Source organism: Penicillium psychrofluorescens (genome assembly GCF_964197705.1).
Source record: "Penicillium psychrofluorescens genome assembly, chromosome: 6".
NCBI classification, from domain to species: Eukaryota; Fungi; Ascomycota; class Eurotiomycetes; order Eurotiales; family Aspergillaceae; genus Penicillium; species Penicillium psychrofluorescens.
This window is the reverse complement of record NC_133444.1, coordinates 1,663,380-1,680,672: the sequence shown is the minus strand read 5'-3', so window position 1 is coordinate 1,680,672 and position 17,293 is coordinate 1,663,380. Positions and strand designations below refer to the sequence as shown.

The window sequence follows — 17,293 nt, the reverse complement described above, 5'->3', positions numbered from 1 at the left end:
GGAGGGCGCATTGTGTGATGATCGGCGGAAGTGCTTCGACCGATATTCCTGCCCAGCCAGGGTCTCTAGCCGTTGAATTGCAGGAGATAAGCGAAACTTCCAACGGCTGCGGCTTGGAAAGGCTCAAGGCATCATGTGATTATTCGAGGACATCATGTGATCCAGCGTCCTATTTTGGAAGTACGTTGTTGCCTGAGGCATAAAGAGAAACATGGCTGTGGGATCGTTGTATAATAAGCCAAGCACAATGTATAGGAGCCATGGGATGATTGAATCCTGAAGAACGTGGTCCTTCCAATAAGAGGTAGATTATTCGGAGTATGCAGAAGTACTAAGAGGGAGAATAATCCATCAGGTATACTCTTACCTACCTAACCTCTTCCCAGCCCCGTGATTTTCGGGTGGGCCTGGCCACTTCACCGACTGACGTGGATTCGATTCGCCCATCTCGCTCGGTTCTTTTCTCTTGTGGCAAGTAAACCATCGACGGAGTGCTCTTTCATTTTGTTTCCCTTTTCCCATTTGTCCCATCTCTTCCTTCTCACCCGCCAAGCCCCGATCACCGAATCGCTTAGTGCCGACTAGAGCGGTTCGTCTCCACGAGGATCCACGGCTCAGCTTGTTTACCTTTCCCCAGCCCCAAAACAACAATAACAACCAGAAGATTTCCTAACTATATCCTCACCCTCTACCCCATTATTGACCACCACGGTTGATACTCATCACCACATTCCTCCCTCTCTCCTCCCACATGGTGGCCTGTGCTGTCAGGGCATTCTTTTAATCCATCGCCCACCACCATGTTCAAAGCCCTGATGGGCGGGGGCAAGCCGGCGTCCACTTCGGACGCTCGCAGCTCCGGCTCCTCCAAGGGCAGCAGCCGTCGCAAGACCGATTCAAAGTCCAGCCGCAAATCCTCACGGGGTGACGACCGTGACCGCGGCTTGGGCGATCTGTCGGCTTACGAGCCCAGCGCCGCCGGCGACTCTGTTGCATCGACATACGTGACGGCAGAACCCGAATCCATTGACACTTCCGATCCCACTATCATCCACCGAGCCCCCAAGCGCAGAGACAGTGATCGCGACAGCAAGAGCTCCCACCGGCGCGAGCGTGACCGATCCGCCAGTCGCGAAAGAGAGAAACGGAAGAGCCGGCGCGCAACGGAAGATTCAGCCAAGGGAGATTACGACGATGACCGGGATGACAAGCGCGACCGTCGCGAGCGCCGTCGCACCAAGTCTGGAGATTCCTATGGGCCGCCCACCTCCATGCCCTCCAGCGCTCCCAGCGCCCAGTTTGCCGCTGACATCGCGGCGCCAGGATTCTCGCAATTCCCCATGCAATACGACAATGGCATGCCTTCGAGTCCTGGCCATGGCTCCTCGCCGGCACCATACGATCCGCATGTACAGCAGCAGTTCCCTGGCCAATTCCCCAGCACGGTCGCGGAGCCGTATCTTTCCAACCCTGCCGGTGCTGCTGCAGACTACTATGGCGATCAAGGACAGTCGGTCGCTGAGCAGCCGGGTGTCAGACCAACACGTCCTGCAGTGATCCCTAACAGCCAAGCGCATTTGCAGTCTGCATCGTCATCGGCGAACCCCCCTCCCGAGCCGAGCAGCGTCGGCGGAGTGGGTGCAGCTGCGGCATATTATTCCGCCGAAGTTGATGGATCGGACTCACAAGCCCAGCCGCAACCAACTCCCTCTTCTTCCAAGCCCCCGAAGACCTCAAAGCCTTCGAGACCGTCGAGACCGTCGAAACCAAGCAAGCCGTCGTCCTCAAGCGCAATTGCTGCGGGAGCTGCCGGGGTGGCAGCGTACGGTGTTGGGACTGAGATGCTGTCCCAGCATGAGACAGGGTCTTCCTCCATGACATCTGTGCAACAACAACAAACCCACTCATACTCGCAGCCGGCTATGACAAGCACGAGCAAGCCTCCCCATGGCCACTCCCAAAGCATTGGCTCTGGCATTGGCCCTGGCATTGGCCTAGCAGCTGCTGGTGCCGCCGCGGGTTACATGATGGGTCACCACAATCACTCGTCAAGCCCGGCGCACTCGTCGCAGTACACATACCAGAACTATGAGGGATCATCTCAAGGTGGCACACCATATGGCCCCCCTGGACCCAGCGGACCCAGCGGCGGATATCCTTACGGAGCCGGCTCACTCGGATTTCAACAACGACAGCGTGGCCCTCTTGGGCGCCTTGTGGATTTCTGGCGGGACCCATATGGGGTCGGAAGGTTTGAGGATTATACCCAGACGATCGGTGTTTGCAAGTACTGCTTTGACCCAGGCACGTCGTCTCTTGATGCGCCTCGCAAGCACCACTATCACCACCACCGTCGCCATTCTGCCGACCGCTACAGTAGCGGCAGCTCCTCAAGGGTAAACAAACTCAGCCGTTACCAGTCTTCTGAAGACGAGAGTCGCCGGCGCAAGAAGTCCAAGAAATCTTCATCCTCATGGCTACCAGAGATGTTTGCTGGTTATGCGGCCAAGTCACTTTTTACGGGCAAGGACTTTGAGGATTCTTACAGCGTTCGCCCCAATCGAGCCTCTGACGATCGCCGGGCTTCCTACCATGGCGAACGCCATTCAAATGACAGCTATACATCGCGCGGAGTTGTTCGTCGTTCCGCTCGCAGTCCGGCAAGGGATTATCACTCCGACATTAAACGGACAACTTACGCCGAGCGTTCCCGTCGAACCAGATCGAGGTCCAGGTCCTCGTCTCGATCTGGCCACCACTCGTATGTGAAGGAGGCTGCCTTGGGCGCGGCAGTGGGGTCGGCTGCATTGGCCGTTGCTAAGTCGCGCCAGCGAAACCGCAGCCAATCTCCTGGCAGATCCTCCGGCCGGAAAGAGTCCTCATCCGACTCGTCTTTTCTCGATGTTTCACGCAAGTCCGTTGGTGGCGGTATTGGCTCATTCTTCACCGCGTCATCTGAAAACCGCAAGACTCGACGAACCAAGAAGCGCAGGGGGTTCTTTTCTTTCAACGGTTCATCGTCCTCCTCGCTTGATGATGATCTCGCCTTCGGTTCCGGCTTTGCAAAGAAGTCCAAGTCTCCGAAATCCAAGAAGAAAGGCAAGAAGAACGAAGATGTAGATGCTGCGTTGTTGGGTCTGGGTGCTACGGCAACCGCCCTGGCGGCCTCATCTCATGGCCGTAGTAAGAGTACTGGTCAAATCCTTGCAGCTAAAGAGCATCGTTCGCGCCATTCTGCTTCTTCTGCTACAATTGAGGATGACGAGTGGATCGATGCCGAGTCGGAGGACCAGTCTTCGTCCGATGTCAGCTCTAACCTGGCATTTGGAGGAAGTAGTGCCGAATCTGGCTCTGATTCGAGCGGCGGATGGGGTTGGAGATGGGGCAGCAAGAAGAAAAAGAAGGAAAGTAAGTCCAGTGCCGCGGATGCTGCCCTCGCAATTGGTGCCGGTGCTCTGGGCAGTGCTGCGTTGGCTTCTGTCGCTCGCAAGAAGGACAGCAAGGCTTCTAGCAGTACCGGGAGCCTTCAACAGGTCTATCCGGTGCCCACTTCCGACCCTTCTCGCTTTGATGTCGCCAAGATGTCTCCGTCCGTCATGTCCGGCGGCGATCAGACACCCCTCGTTCGCCCCGGGCCCATCCCGCTTCAGCAACCACAGCCCATGACTCCGGTTTCTCAGGCTTTATACACCACCCAAGGTAGCCTACCCGGCACGATTCCAGCATACAGTGCCCCTCCAGTTTTTCCAATTTTTGCCAATGATGACGATCGATACGACACCACCTTCCAGCATCCGCGGGATGACGCCGAGATTCCACCAGACGTCCCTTATATTGAACGTGAACCAGTCGGTCCCCTGCGCAGAAGTGACTCTTCGCCTGTCATTCCTACGCAACAAAGCTCTACATCTAAGCTCAAGCGCCGGTCAACAACTAGAGACCAAGCTTCTGTCTCTTTTGACCTCACTGAAGAGCAGGTCGAAAAGGAACGTCGTCGCCGGGGAAAGAAGAATAGAGATGAGCTCGAAGATGAATCGGAGGAATTGGTTGACCGGGGAAACGAGCTGCCTCGCCGGGAAACCGACCGACGATCCCATCCTCGAAAGGATCGAGAGAGCGATTCTTCATCCTGGATTGAAGCCGCTGCGGTGGTGGCCACAGGCGCGGTTGCTGCCAGCACAATTTACTCTCACAAGACTGATGACGCCGAAGCTTCTGAAGCCAGTCAGCGCCGAATCGATGAGCGCCGCGAGAAACGCCGCGCTGAGCGACGCCGTGTCTCCGATAGTGAGCCCGAGGTGTCCGTCGTGTCCAAGCCTGATGTTTCCGAGGAGACCTCGCCAACGTCTGAATACAAGGAAGAAAGGAAAAAACGGTCCCCTCGCCCTGCCCCCGTGCATGAGGACTATGCGGAGTTTTTTGCTCCTGAAGAGGTGCGACACAGTTCTGACAACAACTCCCGCGATGCTTCCTCTGGTGGGATGCCGATGATTGTTGAGATCGAACCCGCAGCCGACCGATTCGAGCGCGAAGCCCTGGAGGCTTCAAGAGAACCCTACGAAGGCCGCGACCAGCTCCCTTGGCCCGTGCCTCGACTGAACATCATTGAGCCCACTCCTCCCCACAGTGTCAGTGGTTCTGTTCGAGATGCGTCTTCCCCAACCGTCGAGCCCGTGGACAAGTCCTATGACAACAAGCAGCGCGAACACCAGACTAAAGAGTACGACACTCCTTCGTCCTCCGAACAGTATTCGCTTGAGCAGGAAGCCGCTTCGCCAAAGAGCACGTCCAAGGATGTCAACACCAAACCCGACTATGGCGATGATATTGAGTTTGCTGCGGCAGTCGCTGCGGCAACCGAAGCGGCTGGGTTTGATCCTTCCATGGTCACTGACAACCCAACCTACCACACGCGTACTTCTCCTCCTGGATCTGAAGATGAAGGCGCATTTACCACGTCCAAGCCTGAACAAGCTGAGAGCAGGGAAATTGAGCAGCCAAATGGCAAACATGCGAAGTCGAGCGATGACGATGTCTTTTTTATGCCGGGTGGATTTGATGTGGACGATTCCCAAGACATCCCTCGCGAAGACTCTCGATCTGTCTACTCCGCCCCCGCGGGAGAGCCCGAGACTCCCACGAAATCCAAGAAGTCTCGGCGAAGCGGCGAAGTCGCCGACTTGACTCGGGATACTGCTTCGCCTCCTCCTGTCGATGAAAATGACGGTGGGAATAAGAAGAAGAAGAAGAAGAAGCGGCGCTCTAAGCGTGATAGTGGTCTCGACGACGCGACTTCAATTGCTTCTTCACCTGCCCGGATTGAGGAATCCGGCGAGAAGAGTCATCGTAAGAAGCGGTCTTCAAGGAGAAGTGATGGAGACGGTCTGTATGATGATTCGGACAAGGACATGGGCACTAAAGATGATGTGGATCTGGATGACTACAGATCGGAAAGGCAGCGCGAGAAGGATCGACGACGTGGATATGAGAAGGGGATGGAGTCGGGAGACCGACAGGACTTTGAGAAGGTATAGCATTTGAATTTCCCTTTTTTGTTTCTCTGTGATTTCTTTTGAACCTTTTGTACACTGTTATTTTGGCACATAGTTTTTCATCCGCGATGGCCTGCGTTCAAACTTGTCCACCCGCAAACAAAAAGAATCTGTACTAAGCATTTCTTCTGGTATTACTCCATGTGCAGGACGAGAAATCATTCGACTATAATGACGCCGACATCGACAAGAAGCCTTTTTTAGGGCAAGGCCCCGAAATGCCAGCCGCGACTGAGCGCGATGAGAGTGGTGCTTCGGGGCTCCAAGAAACGATGGAGGTGGCTGCCATGGTCGCTGCAGGTCTGGGGCTGGGTGAAACAGCCCTCAAACATCTTCCTCAGGACCGTCCTGTGTCCCCTGCTGCAGAGAATGCGGCGCGCGATCTCGCCTCACAGTCACACAGCAGCCCGGCCACGCCTGAGTTGGCGCAGGAGCAAGACTTCTCGCCAATGCCACGCCGGCTATCCATGGCACGATCGAGCACCGAGTCTCCAACAGCTGTGCCGTTGCACTTCCGTCGACCACTCAGTTCTCCGAAGCTGCAGCGCGTTGTTCCTACCGACTCGCCGACTGCCGTGTCTCCCAGCTCCCCAAACCAGCCACGCCATCGTCGACTCAACTCAACAGAGTTTCGCAACTCACGTGAATACCGTCCCCTGTGGCTCGTCGAGCGCCACGGCTCAGCAAAGGCAGAACTTGAGCAGGAAGAGCCTCTACCTTCCCTCCCATCAAGCAAAAGCTCTTCACGCGCCCCATCAGTTGAAGACCTCCGGTCTCTCAATGAACAAGATTATGTGAGAAGCTGGGAGCCCGTTGAGCTGGGGCAATCGATTATGGACCGCCGCCGCCTGTCTGGCCTCGCCATCTCAACTGACACAGCCAATCAGGCCCCTGACGCAGTCGACCCCGACCTGCTTGATTCGCAGCAGACCACACCGACGGCGCTGAGTTTCGGAGAAGCTGCCGCTGCGTTGTCTGCGAAGAAGGACAAGCCCAAGTATGAGTTTCATTCTCCGTCTGAGCTTTTGCAGGACCCAAGCGTGGTTGATGAATTGCCTCCCTCGCCTACTCTGGAGGCCCTTCCTTCGGCTGAGGGGTCAATGGTTGGTTATGATACCAGAGATTTGGCTGAGTCGGAAGAGAACAGGGCCGGGCACAAGTCACTTCCTGGTACTGATTTGGGCAAGGCAGCTGGATTTGGCGGCCTGGTTGACGCGGCTGTTCTGGCTGCTGTGAAGGGGCACGAGAAGCCGGTCTCTCCCTCCCACGACAAAGAGATTACAGAGTCTGCTGCACTGCCCAAGGAGCCTTCTCCTCAAGCCCGCAAGATCCATGGTTTTGGTAATATCGTCGACGCCGCAGTTATGTCTAAGGCAGCTCGCCATGATCAAAAACCTACCGATGAACTTCTAGACGAGCCAGAGACTGCGATTGAAGAGCCCATGCTCACGGAACGGGAGCTTGAACATGCACCAACTGCGTTTGCCGAAACTGCCACTGATGAAGTTGCCACGATGCAGTCCTCCAAGAAGAAAAAGAAGAAGAAGGGTAAGAAGAATCAAGCCAGCCAGAGCGTTGATTGGACCCCTTCGGAATCTGTACCCGTGGCAGAGGAACAGGCTCCTGTTGTGGAAGAGGCAGTGCCCGAATCCTGGGAAGTCGAGACTCAGCCCGCACTCGCTGACGACAAGGAGGAGACTCTTGCTCTTCAACCCGAAGCTGAGCCTACCGATACATCCAGAGACCTTGATTACTTTCCTCTTGAGAGTGTGCCCACCGAAACTGCGGAGCCTTTCCCTGTCGCTGAACTTGAGACTGCACCGGAGCCCTCACTGACTACTCCGGTTGACCCGGTGGAGCAGCCTGAGGATACTGCTGGTCTGTCGAAGAAAGCCAAGCGGGAGAAGAAGAAACAAAAGAAAAAGGGGAAGAGTATTTCCCTTGCAGAGCATTCTGAAGATGCTCCTGTTTCGCAGGAGGGCGAAGAGCTGCAACAGGAGAAAGGCATGGAAATTTCTCCAGAAGGTTCACGCGATGAGATTGTTTCTGAGCCTGTTGCTCATGCAGCGCAGGATTCAATTCCTTCCGACGAGCCTGCAATGTTTGAGACAGTCATGCCCGAGCCACGCGAGGTCGACTATGCTAGGGCCGCTTTTGTGGAAGCTGACAGCACTCCGGAGCCTGAACAGCAACCGGACGATACAATCTTCGCACCTTCTCTTGACGACAACACCGCTCCGACTGACAAAGGAGACATCGAGACCGAAGAGGATGACTTCCACGAAGCATTTGAGGAGCAACCCTTCTCGATCGCGAAAACACGAGAGCTTGCACCAGAAGCGTCCACCGATGCCAGCATGGAGACTCCAACCGAACCACAGGAACCTCTGGCAGAGGAGGCCTGGGAGATACAGCCCAAAAAGAAAGGCAGGAAGGACAAGAAGAAGCGCAAATCTGTCACTTTCGAAGATACAGATATCCCGTCCGAGCCTACGCTTGCTCCCGAAACCGAACCTGAGTCAACGATGAAGGAACCGAAACTTGAGAAATCGAGTCCTGCCAAGCCTGTAGAACCTTCTTCAACTGGGGGTGATGAGGTATTCGCTGACATTGATCCAACTGTCACGGATATTATGGCAACATCTGAAACTGCTGCGGATGAGCCTCCTGCCGTCTCAGAACCGGACTCTGCAGACCGCACTGTTGTGGAAGAAGGGGTGCCCTCCACAGAGCCGGCACAGCGCAGCGATGAAGCTTCTCGGGACGGTTTTGAGCAGCCTGCAGCTCACGAGCAACCTGAAGCGGAGGCTGAGGCTGAGGTCGTGGCCGCAGCACCCATGACCGCGGCACAGAAGAAGAAGGCCAAGAAAGAGAAACAGAAGAAGAAAAACCAACAAAGTGTCTCTTCTATTCCTGACGAGGATAAGCCTGCTGAAACCCAACCCGCCGAGCAGCTTGCTGAGGATATTACTTCTACTGCACCCGATGCTGAAGCTGAGCCTACCGATAGCTCCAGGGATATCCCCTCAATGGCCGGGGATGTCTCTGTTGAAGCACCTCTTGAAGAAGCCAAGAACGAGGAGTCTCTGGAACCTGAGCAACCGAAGGAAGATGATACACCGTCCAGCATTATTCCGGAATTTGCAGGAGAGGTGGCAGAGGCTGAGATTTCAAGCGAGCAACCTCAAGAGCCCCCCACAGCGTCTGCAGAATACGAGGATCCTCCTGCCGAGCCTGAAGTTTTCATGACAGCATCTCAGAAGAAAAAGGCCAAGAAGGCGAAAAAGAAGCAGCAACAGCAACAGCAAAGTATTGGCTCAATCACTGACAATGAGAAGCCCGATGAAGCTGTCTCCGGACCTGATACCGAAGCTACAGACATCAGTAAGCTGCCTTCTACCGTTGATCCTGAAGCTGAGGTCCCTGATCCGGAGTTTGCCGAATACCCTGAGACCAGTGAAGATGCTGCGCCTGCAACTGAGATCGAGACACCGACTACAACAGATGAGCGCGCTGCCGAGACCGTGGTTGCACCTACGTCCGACGAGATAGCCATTTCAGCAGAGGTATCACCCGAAGAAGAACAGGACCAGCCATTTGTTGAAGCCGATCAGCAAAAGGACGAAGAGCCCCTTAATACGGGAATTCCAACCACGGATGCTTCAACCGCTCCAGCAGAACCGGAACCTGTCCAGGAAGAACCAGAGGCGCCGCCACCAGAACCAGCTGCGCCTTTGACCGCCGCGCAGAAGAAGAAAGCCAAGAAAGAGAAGAAGAAGCAGCAGCAGCAAAAATGGCAGTCAACCGAGCTGGATGAGCAGGCCGCACCCGAACATGAACCTTCTTCAACTGAAGACAATAATGCTGAGGTGGAGCCAACGGCATCCACTGAGGCGCAACTTCTCTATTGGACGAGGCGACGGCGACGGAGGAGATGGCCACAACCGACTCGAAACCAGTGGAGACAGATCGTGAACTTGACCTGAACGAGCAGTCACAGGATATCATCAACTCCGCCGAAGAAGCTACTCCAGAGGTCCCCGTGGAAGAATCTGCAGTTGATTTGTCCGGAACGTCAGAACAAGGTACCGATGCTCAGGATTCGAGCGGAGACAAGCCCCTAACACCAGTCGCAGATTATCCTCTTGCTTCAACAGAAACCGACCATGAGGATCCTGCGGGTGATACACCCACGACCAAGGAATCCACCTTGGAGTCGTCAGCTGAGGTCATGGCTCCGAATGACAAGCCGATATCTGATCAACCCGCAGAAGAGGTGGCTACTGCTCCCTCTGAGCCATCCGATATTGCAGTCCCAGAACAGATTGAAGAGTCGCAACCTGTCTCATCTGCCAAATCCAAGAAGCAGAAGAAGAAGGATAAGAAGAAGCGTCAATCACTTTCTCTGGATGATGAGCCGCACCCCGCTCCTGTTGAGGAAGAAAAGCCCGCTGAGCCTGCTTCCTCCGAAATCATCACTGAAGAGCCCTCGTACATAGACAAAGATGAGTCTCTTGCCGAACCCGAAGATGCCAATCACCAGGAAGAAATTGTTACTTCGCCTCAGGAAGCCCAGCAACCGGAAGAGCCGTCGAATGAGACCGACACACTGCAAGATACCACTCCCGAGGAACCTGCAGCCGAACTTGAGGAGGTGGACTTCCAGCCTGCAGTCTCCAAGAAGCAGAGGAAGAAAGACAAGAAGAAGCGCAAGTCTGTGGCTTGGGACGACGAGGCCATTGCTGCCCAGTTTGAGCAGCCCCTACCCGAACAATATCCTTCCGCCGCTGTCGAGAGTGCCCAGTCGGAGGAAGCAAAGGCTGTCGAAGAACTTTCTGATCAGCAGACAGAGGCGACATCAGCAGAGAGTACGGAGGCAACCGAGCTGGTCGCAGACAAAGATGTCGCCAAGGAGGTTGAGCCTACTCTACAAGAACAAGAAGACGAGACAGATGAAGCTCCTCAAAAGTTCACAGAGTTAACTGAAACCGCTGAGATCCTCCGAGATGTCACTTCTTCCGAAGAGCCTCTTCAGCTTGCAACCAGCCCAGCCACCGAACCTGACACCACTGCATCCACTGACGCCTCAAAGGAAATGGAGGCAATTGAAGTGGAAAACGCACCAAGAGTCCCCACTGAGAGCGATGAACAGCCGGAAGATATTTTCGATTCCTTGACTTCGCCTGATCAAAAATCACAGACTCCAGATGAGGCTGAGTCCCAAGCTGCTTCAGCGATCGAACCGAAAGAAGAAGTCGCCTTATCTGCCAAGGAGCGCCGCAAGCTCAAGAAAAAGGGCAAGAAGGGAAAATCCGTGGACTTGAGTGCTGAAGAACCTGCTTACCCGGAACCGACGCAGGAAGAACAAGAGATTCTCGAGACTCAGGAAGATTCGCTGAAAACCGCGGAGCCTGAGAGCGTTGAGGCAACAGATCTCGAAGCACCCGCAGCAGATAATGCGAAGGCTCTTGATATAGAGGCTGATGCGGAGGCGGAGGCTCTTGCTGAGAAAACTATTGGCGATGAGCAACCCGTTGTTCAAGAGGATACTCAACCCGAGCAGCTCGAGACAACGGAGATCGATACCGATGGAGTTGCAGATAATGAAACTGCACAACCTGAGCCGGAAGCAGTTGAAACTCCAGAAACGTCCGAGACCACGGAAACAGACGTTGGACCGCCATCTGGTGAGACGGTGGCCGAGCCGGAGCCATCTTCTTCGAATGAAGTAGAGGAGTCCGCTCCTCAGATCACCACGGAGCGCGAGGAAGAGGTGGGAATGTCAGCTAAAGAGCGTCGCAAGGCAAAGAAGAAGGACAAGAAGCGTCGGTCCAAGATTCTCGATGCCGACGACACAGCTTCCAATGCTCCCACAGACGAACCGACCCAGGAACAGTTCCTGACCGAAAGCATTCCTGCCGACAACGTCACCCAAGACGCCACAGAAATTTCTCCTCTCGCTGAAACGGACACCATGGAAACCTCTACACCCGTGACGGCACCCATGCCAGCGGAAACTGACGACGGTAAAGAACAGTCCCGCGACATCGACACGGACGACGCGCCGGCAAATGATTTGGCTTCGACTGATGAGTTCGTGATTTCGCAGGAAGAGCGGCCACAGCCGGAGGGTCTTTCTTCAGATTATTATACCCAGTCCGTGCTTGAGCGTGGCGTTGAATCAGGGGAAGCGGAGAAGGATTTTGTTCAGGAAGAAGGTGTTGAATCACTGGTTCCGGAGCAGGAAGCGTCAGCCAAGACTACGGAGAATAGCCAGGATTTCGAAACCGAGAGAGAAGGCGTTGAGGATAAGGAGGATGTGCAGGACCCTGTATTGGAGAAAGAGACTGAGACTAGGATGGCTGAGCCTTCTGCCGCTGTTGAGACGATTGATGCAAATGATCCGATTGAACAGAATGACGAGCTGTCTGCACAGCCGACTGACGAACAGTTCGCTGAAGTGAATGTCAAAGAAGCTCCCTCGCCCGCAGAGGAAGAGGCGTGGCAGTCAACTTCATCGAAGAAGCAAAAGAAGAAGGAGAAAAAGAAGAAGCAGAAGCAACAAGTCCAGATTGAAGAGGAAGCCCCGGCTCCTGAGCTCGAAATTTCTGCTACCAGCGACAAAGATCAGTCTGAAATGCCGCCCTCCACTGACACTGAAGCCGAGCAAACTGTTCCCGAAGCTGAGAGTGAACCGACCCTCGAAGAGACTCCAGCAGAGCAAACCAAAGACCTCACCGACGAACCTGCTTCTCGACTATCCGAGGCCGAAGCCAACATAGAGACGACAACATTTGAGACTCCTGGAGTCGACAACGAAGGCTTCACAGTGGCATCTCTTTCAAGAAAGATGAGCAAGAAGGAAAAGAAAAAGCAGCTTCAAGCTTTACTTGCTCAGGAAGCAGACACCGAGCTCCAGACCAAAGAGCAACCAGTAGCCGAGACTCCTGAGGCTTCTGTGCCCGATTCCGAAGTTGCAGAGAGCCAACCGACTGCAGACGAGACATTGGAAGACCAGCCTGTTATTGGACCTGCTGATGTCACCGCTGAGACCGCTGAGGATGGCCTCAAAGATGTTGATGACCAGCTAGGAGACATTGTAGAGCAAGAGCCCGCAGAAAATGCCGTTGTGCTAGACGGTTCAGTTGATACACCATTCGCAGAACGCCACGCAGATGAGGCAGAGGAATCTCCTTTCCTCATCACCCCGAATACCGCGGCGGATGTTCCACCTGCAGAAACAGCCGCCATGGAGCAGACCTCGAATGAGCCTGTGGTGGAGCCCGAGGAAGAGTGGCCGGAAGAAGAGTGGCCGGCCTTTACCAGCAAGAAGAGCAAGAAAAATAAAAAGAAAGCCGCCGCCGCTGCAGCTGCAGCTGCCGCCACTGCTATGGCCGTCGAATTTGCTACTCAAGATGACAAGCCCGTCGAGTCAACGGAGGAACCAACCACTGTTTCTGGACCACCCGCAGGCTTGGAGCAAGAACAGTTTTCCAAAGACCCGGCAGAACCTCAACCGGAATCTGTGTCGAAGAAACTTGAAGACCTGGCAGCACTCTCGCCCGGAGAAGCTCATGAGGAGGCCACGACCAATCTGGAGGCCCGCGAACAAGAAGTTCCAGAGCAGGACCCAGCTCCAGAGGAGCCCTCGGAAGACACCGTGCCCGTGGAACTGCCTACCCGCAAGCTATCAAAGAAGGAGAAGCAAAAGGCCAAGAAACAAGCAAAGTGGAAGACTACAGATTTTACTGCTTTCACCGAGGATCCATCTGATCTTCCTGAGCCTGAACCTTCAGAGACAGCCTTTGCTCCTACGGAATATATCGAAGAACCTGCACAAGAACCAGCTCCTGGGGTTGAGCGTATTACCACGGAAACTTCAACAGAAGATATCCCTGAGCCTGAACCTGAGCGCCTGGAAGATAATTCTGCTTCTACAGTCGAGGAGTCTACTGTTATACCAGACGAGACCCAACAGCAAGACACTGAGGAAGACCAAACTTTTGTCTCGCTGGACCCCTTTGACGCCCCTCCCTCTCCTCAGGCCGAAGATCAAGATCGCGCCTTTGATATTCCTGAGCAGGGCGCCATCGAAAACACCCAGGACCTGCAATTTACCCCCGAGCAACAATACGAGAAGGATGAAGAGGCTGAAGCTCGACAACAGAGACAGGCCCTTGAGAAGGCAGCCGATTTGGAGGTAGCTGAAGACATGTTCGAAGACCGCCCTCGTGAGCCAGAAGTGCACGCAGCCCCTTCGAGAAAACTGTCGAAAAAAGAGAAGAAGAAGCTGAAGAAGAAAGGTGTCACGGAGGATACGCCAGCTCAGGAGTACGAAGAGCCTCCAGCCGATGCACCCGCAGAGCTTGAAACAACAATTCCGTCGCCAGAACCTCAAGCGGAGCAACTACAGTCTACAGATGATGCTCAGCCTCAAGCGCGACCGGAATCTGCAATGAATTTGGTTGATTCGGAGCCGACAGCGACTTTTACTGAGCCTGTTCAAGACGAATGGGAGGTACCGGTCTCCCGGAAAGCATCGAAGAAGCAGGCTAAAAAGGCCAAGAAAGCAGCCCAAGCCTTTGAATGGGAGCCGCCAGCCGATACCGGAGTGAGCGAGCCGACAACAACCGTGCCTGCCGAAGAAGAGACTATGATTGCGCAAGAGATGGAAGCAGCGGAAGAAACGCGTGCGGATGAAGATGATTGGCCTACGATTGAGTGGGAGAAGGGCAATGTTGAGAGGTCAGCGCAATCACCGGATCAGGCTCCTGAATCTGAGCCGGTGACTCTTGCGCGGGATACGGAGATGATTGGAGAGTTTGATGAAGCTGCGGTCCCGACAGCTGTAAAAGAGACCGAGGAAGCACCAGAGGATGGTTTTATGGCAGAGGCTTGGTCGATGCCTCTGAGCAAGAAGGACAAGAAGAAAGCGAAGAAGAGCAAACGCAAGTCACAACAGCAAGAAGCCTTTGAAGAAGAACCCGAGCAAACGGTTGCCGAGTTCATTCCGGAGCCTGCTTCAGAACCGACAACCTCCAAGCACATCGAACTCGAAGCACCTGCGAGATCGACGGCTGCTAAGGGAAGCAAGCTTGCCAACCTCTTCCTCGGCTTGGAGCGCGGTGGCTTTCGACGCCCTTTCCTGGGAACCCAATCCGGATCGCCAACAGATGATACTCCGGGAGAGACTGCAGCGGACCTAGAATGTAGTCGTGACATATCGATGCCCACACTGGAAACATCCATCGCGACCTCTGAATCCAAAGACAATATCGACATCCCTAGCGACGAACTCTCATCCAGCGGTGAACGGGGGCTGGAGTTTACTGAGTCTACGACCCCAACGAAGCAACCTACGACTGCTACGGAGGAAGATTCGCCTACTGACCCAGATCTCCCGGCTTTTGCGAGATCTCTGGCTGCATCATCGCCGCCGCCGGCTCCTCAATCAGCCACCAAGGAGCGATCGTCGCTGCTTTTCAGCTCCTCCCCTTCTACTCGGACGGAGGTCGACTCGGCATCGCCCAGACATTCCCTGCCATCTCAAGCACATTTGGCGGCCAACGATTCGCATGGTGGAATCCGCCGAACTCCATCTGTCATCCATGGGCGGCACCAGCACACTCCCCGGACATGGGGTCTGGAGGAGGCAGCGCTGCAAGCTGAGCGAAACCCATCGCCGCCGCGGTCTCTTTTTGGAGGCCCGATCGACGGTGAGCGGCCCCGGACCCCGCTGGATCCCATTGCGGAACAAGACCCAGCGGACGGCGGACACGCAACCACGGGCACTCGCGGGACGCCCCGTCTGAAGATCAAGCCCGAACATGTCCTGCCGCGACCACAGACTCCCGTGCGTCAATTTACAGACACTGCGCACGGCCGAGAGAGATGGCCGACGCCGGAGCATGAGAAGAAGCAAAAGCACAAGAGCCCCGAATTGCAGCATGCGCCGGAGCTGCGACCCAGCAGCAGTGACAGGAGCCTGCGTCACTCCCGCAGTAATGGCGCTAGTCGGGCGCTAGACTCCCAGCCTCCCCCCGATCTCGATCCTGACGCCCTTCCTTCTTCTTCCTCTTACGATCCCGTCAACGACAAGGGCAAGCGTCCCCTGCGCACCATGACCGATGTCTATGTAAGTTGTCACTGTCGTTTGTTTTTTCTTTTAAGGTGATTTGTTTGTTTGTTTACTGACTTGCCTTAGGAGGGATGGGGCGAAACCCCCAGCTCCCCACGGTCGCCCAGCCGACCGCCCAGTGTCCACCGCCGCCGCAGCATGCAACAACTCCAAACTCTCGAATCCCGCCTCGACCAGCTCATCTCGGAGAACCGTCTGCTCATCGCCGCCCGCGATGAAGCCGAGGATCGGCTGCGCAATGCCAGCGTCGCTCGGCGCAAGAGCGACCAGGCTCTCAACACTCGCGGTGCTGACCTGCGGGACAAAGAGGCCGAAGTCGAGCAGCTCAAGAACTCGGTGGACTGGCTACAGAGGGAAATGTCCCGCCTGACCCAGGAGAATGAGGGTTTGACAGCCTCCAATGCCGCCCTCGCCGCCGCCCATGCGGCCGAAGTCAACACGGTTCGCGAGTCGTCGACGCGCGAATTGGACGATCTCCGATCACAACACAACGATCTCTCGTCACAGGTGGACGACCGAGTCCGGCAGGAGATCAAATCGGCCCTCGCGCAAAAGGAGACCGAATTGCGACGACTGCACGAAGAATTGGAAGAGGCTCGCGATAAGGTGAAGGAACTGCAGCAACAGATCGCTGCGTCGCTGCATGACAACGCCCTCGTCTTCCGTGACGAGGACTACTTTGACGCTGCGTGCCAGAAGCTGTGTGGCCATGTGCAACAATGGGTGCTGCGCTTTTCCAAGCACTCCGATCAACGTCGCTGCCGCACTCTCGCCGAATTAAACGATGAGAAGATCGCCGACCGGTTTGACAACGCCCTTCTCGATGGCTCCGACGCCGATGCCTACCTGTCGGACCGCGTTCGTCGCCGCGACATCTTCATGTCGGTGATCATGACCATGGTGTGGGAGTATGTCTTTACCCGGTACCTGTTCGGCATGGACCGGGAACAGCGTCAGAAGCTCAAGTCGCTGGAAAAACAACTCGTGGAAGTTGGACCGCGTCGTGCCGTCCATCGTTGGCGCGCCACCACTCTGACGCTCCTCTCCCGACGCCCGGCCTTTGAATCTCAGCGCGAAAACGACACCGAGGCAGTCGTCCTCGAGATCTTTGGCACACTGGCGCGTGTCCTGCCACCCCCGTCACACGCCGAGCCGCAACTGCTGGACTCTCTTCGCAAGGTGCTTCAGGTCGCTGTCAACTTGTCTCTGGAGATGCGCACCCAGCTGGCGGAATTCATTATGCTGCCGCCGCTCCAGCCAGAGTACGATACCAATGGGGATCTGGCACGGCAGGTTTATTTCAATGCGTCGCTGATGAACGAACGCAGCGGTCAGACCACCTCCAATGAAGATCTGGAAAGCCAGCAAGCTGTCGTGCGCATTGTGCTTTTCCCTCTCGTGGTCAAGAAGGGCAACGACGTCGGTGAGGGCGACGATGAGGTCGTCGTCTGTCCGGCCCAAGTCCTGGTGGCCCGCCCGGGCAAGGACAAGAAGGTGGCGCGCATGTTCAGCGGAGACCGCATGTCCATGGATGCCTCCAAGTCCGTGTACAGCGTCGCACCGTCGGTTATGGACACGAGCAATATGATCTAAGGCGTCACAC

General features: G+C 55.4%; 1 protein-coding gene across 1 annotated transcript; it reads left to right on the top strand.

The window, feature by feature from the left end:
* Positions 1 to 800: 800 nt before the first annotated feature.
* PFLUO_LOCUS9134 (uncharacterized protein) lies at positions 801 to 17,283 on the top strand (the record flags this gene model as incomplete). The annotated part of the gene is made up of 4 exons (XM_073786930.1): positions 801 to 5,528; positions 5,702 to 9,421; positions 9,469 to 15,687; positions 15,757 to 17,283. 4 exons carry the CDS (start codon positions 801 to 803, stop codon positions 17,281 to 17,283), a joined length of 16,194 nt encoding a protein of 5,397 aa, XP_073643136.1.
* Between the last annotated feature and the right edge of the window lie 10 nt (positions 17,284 to 17,293).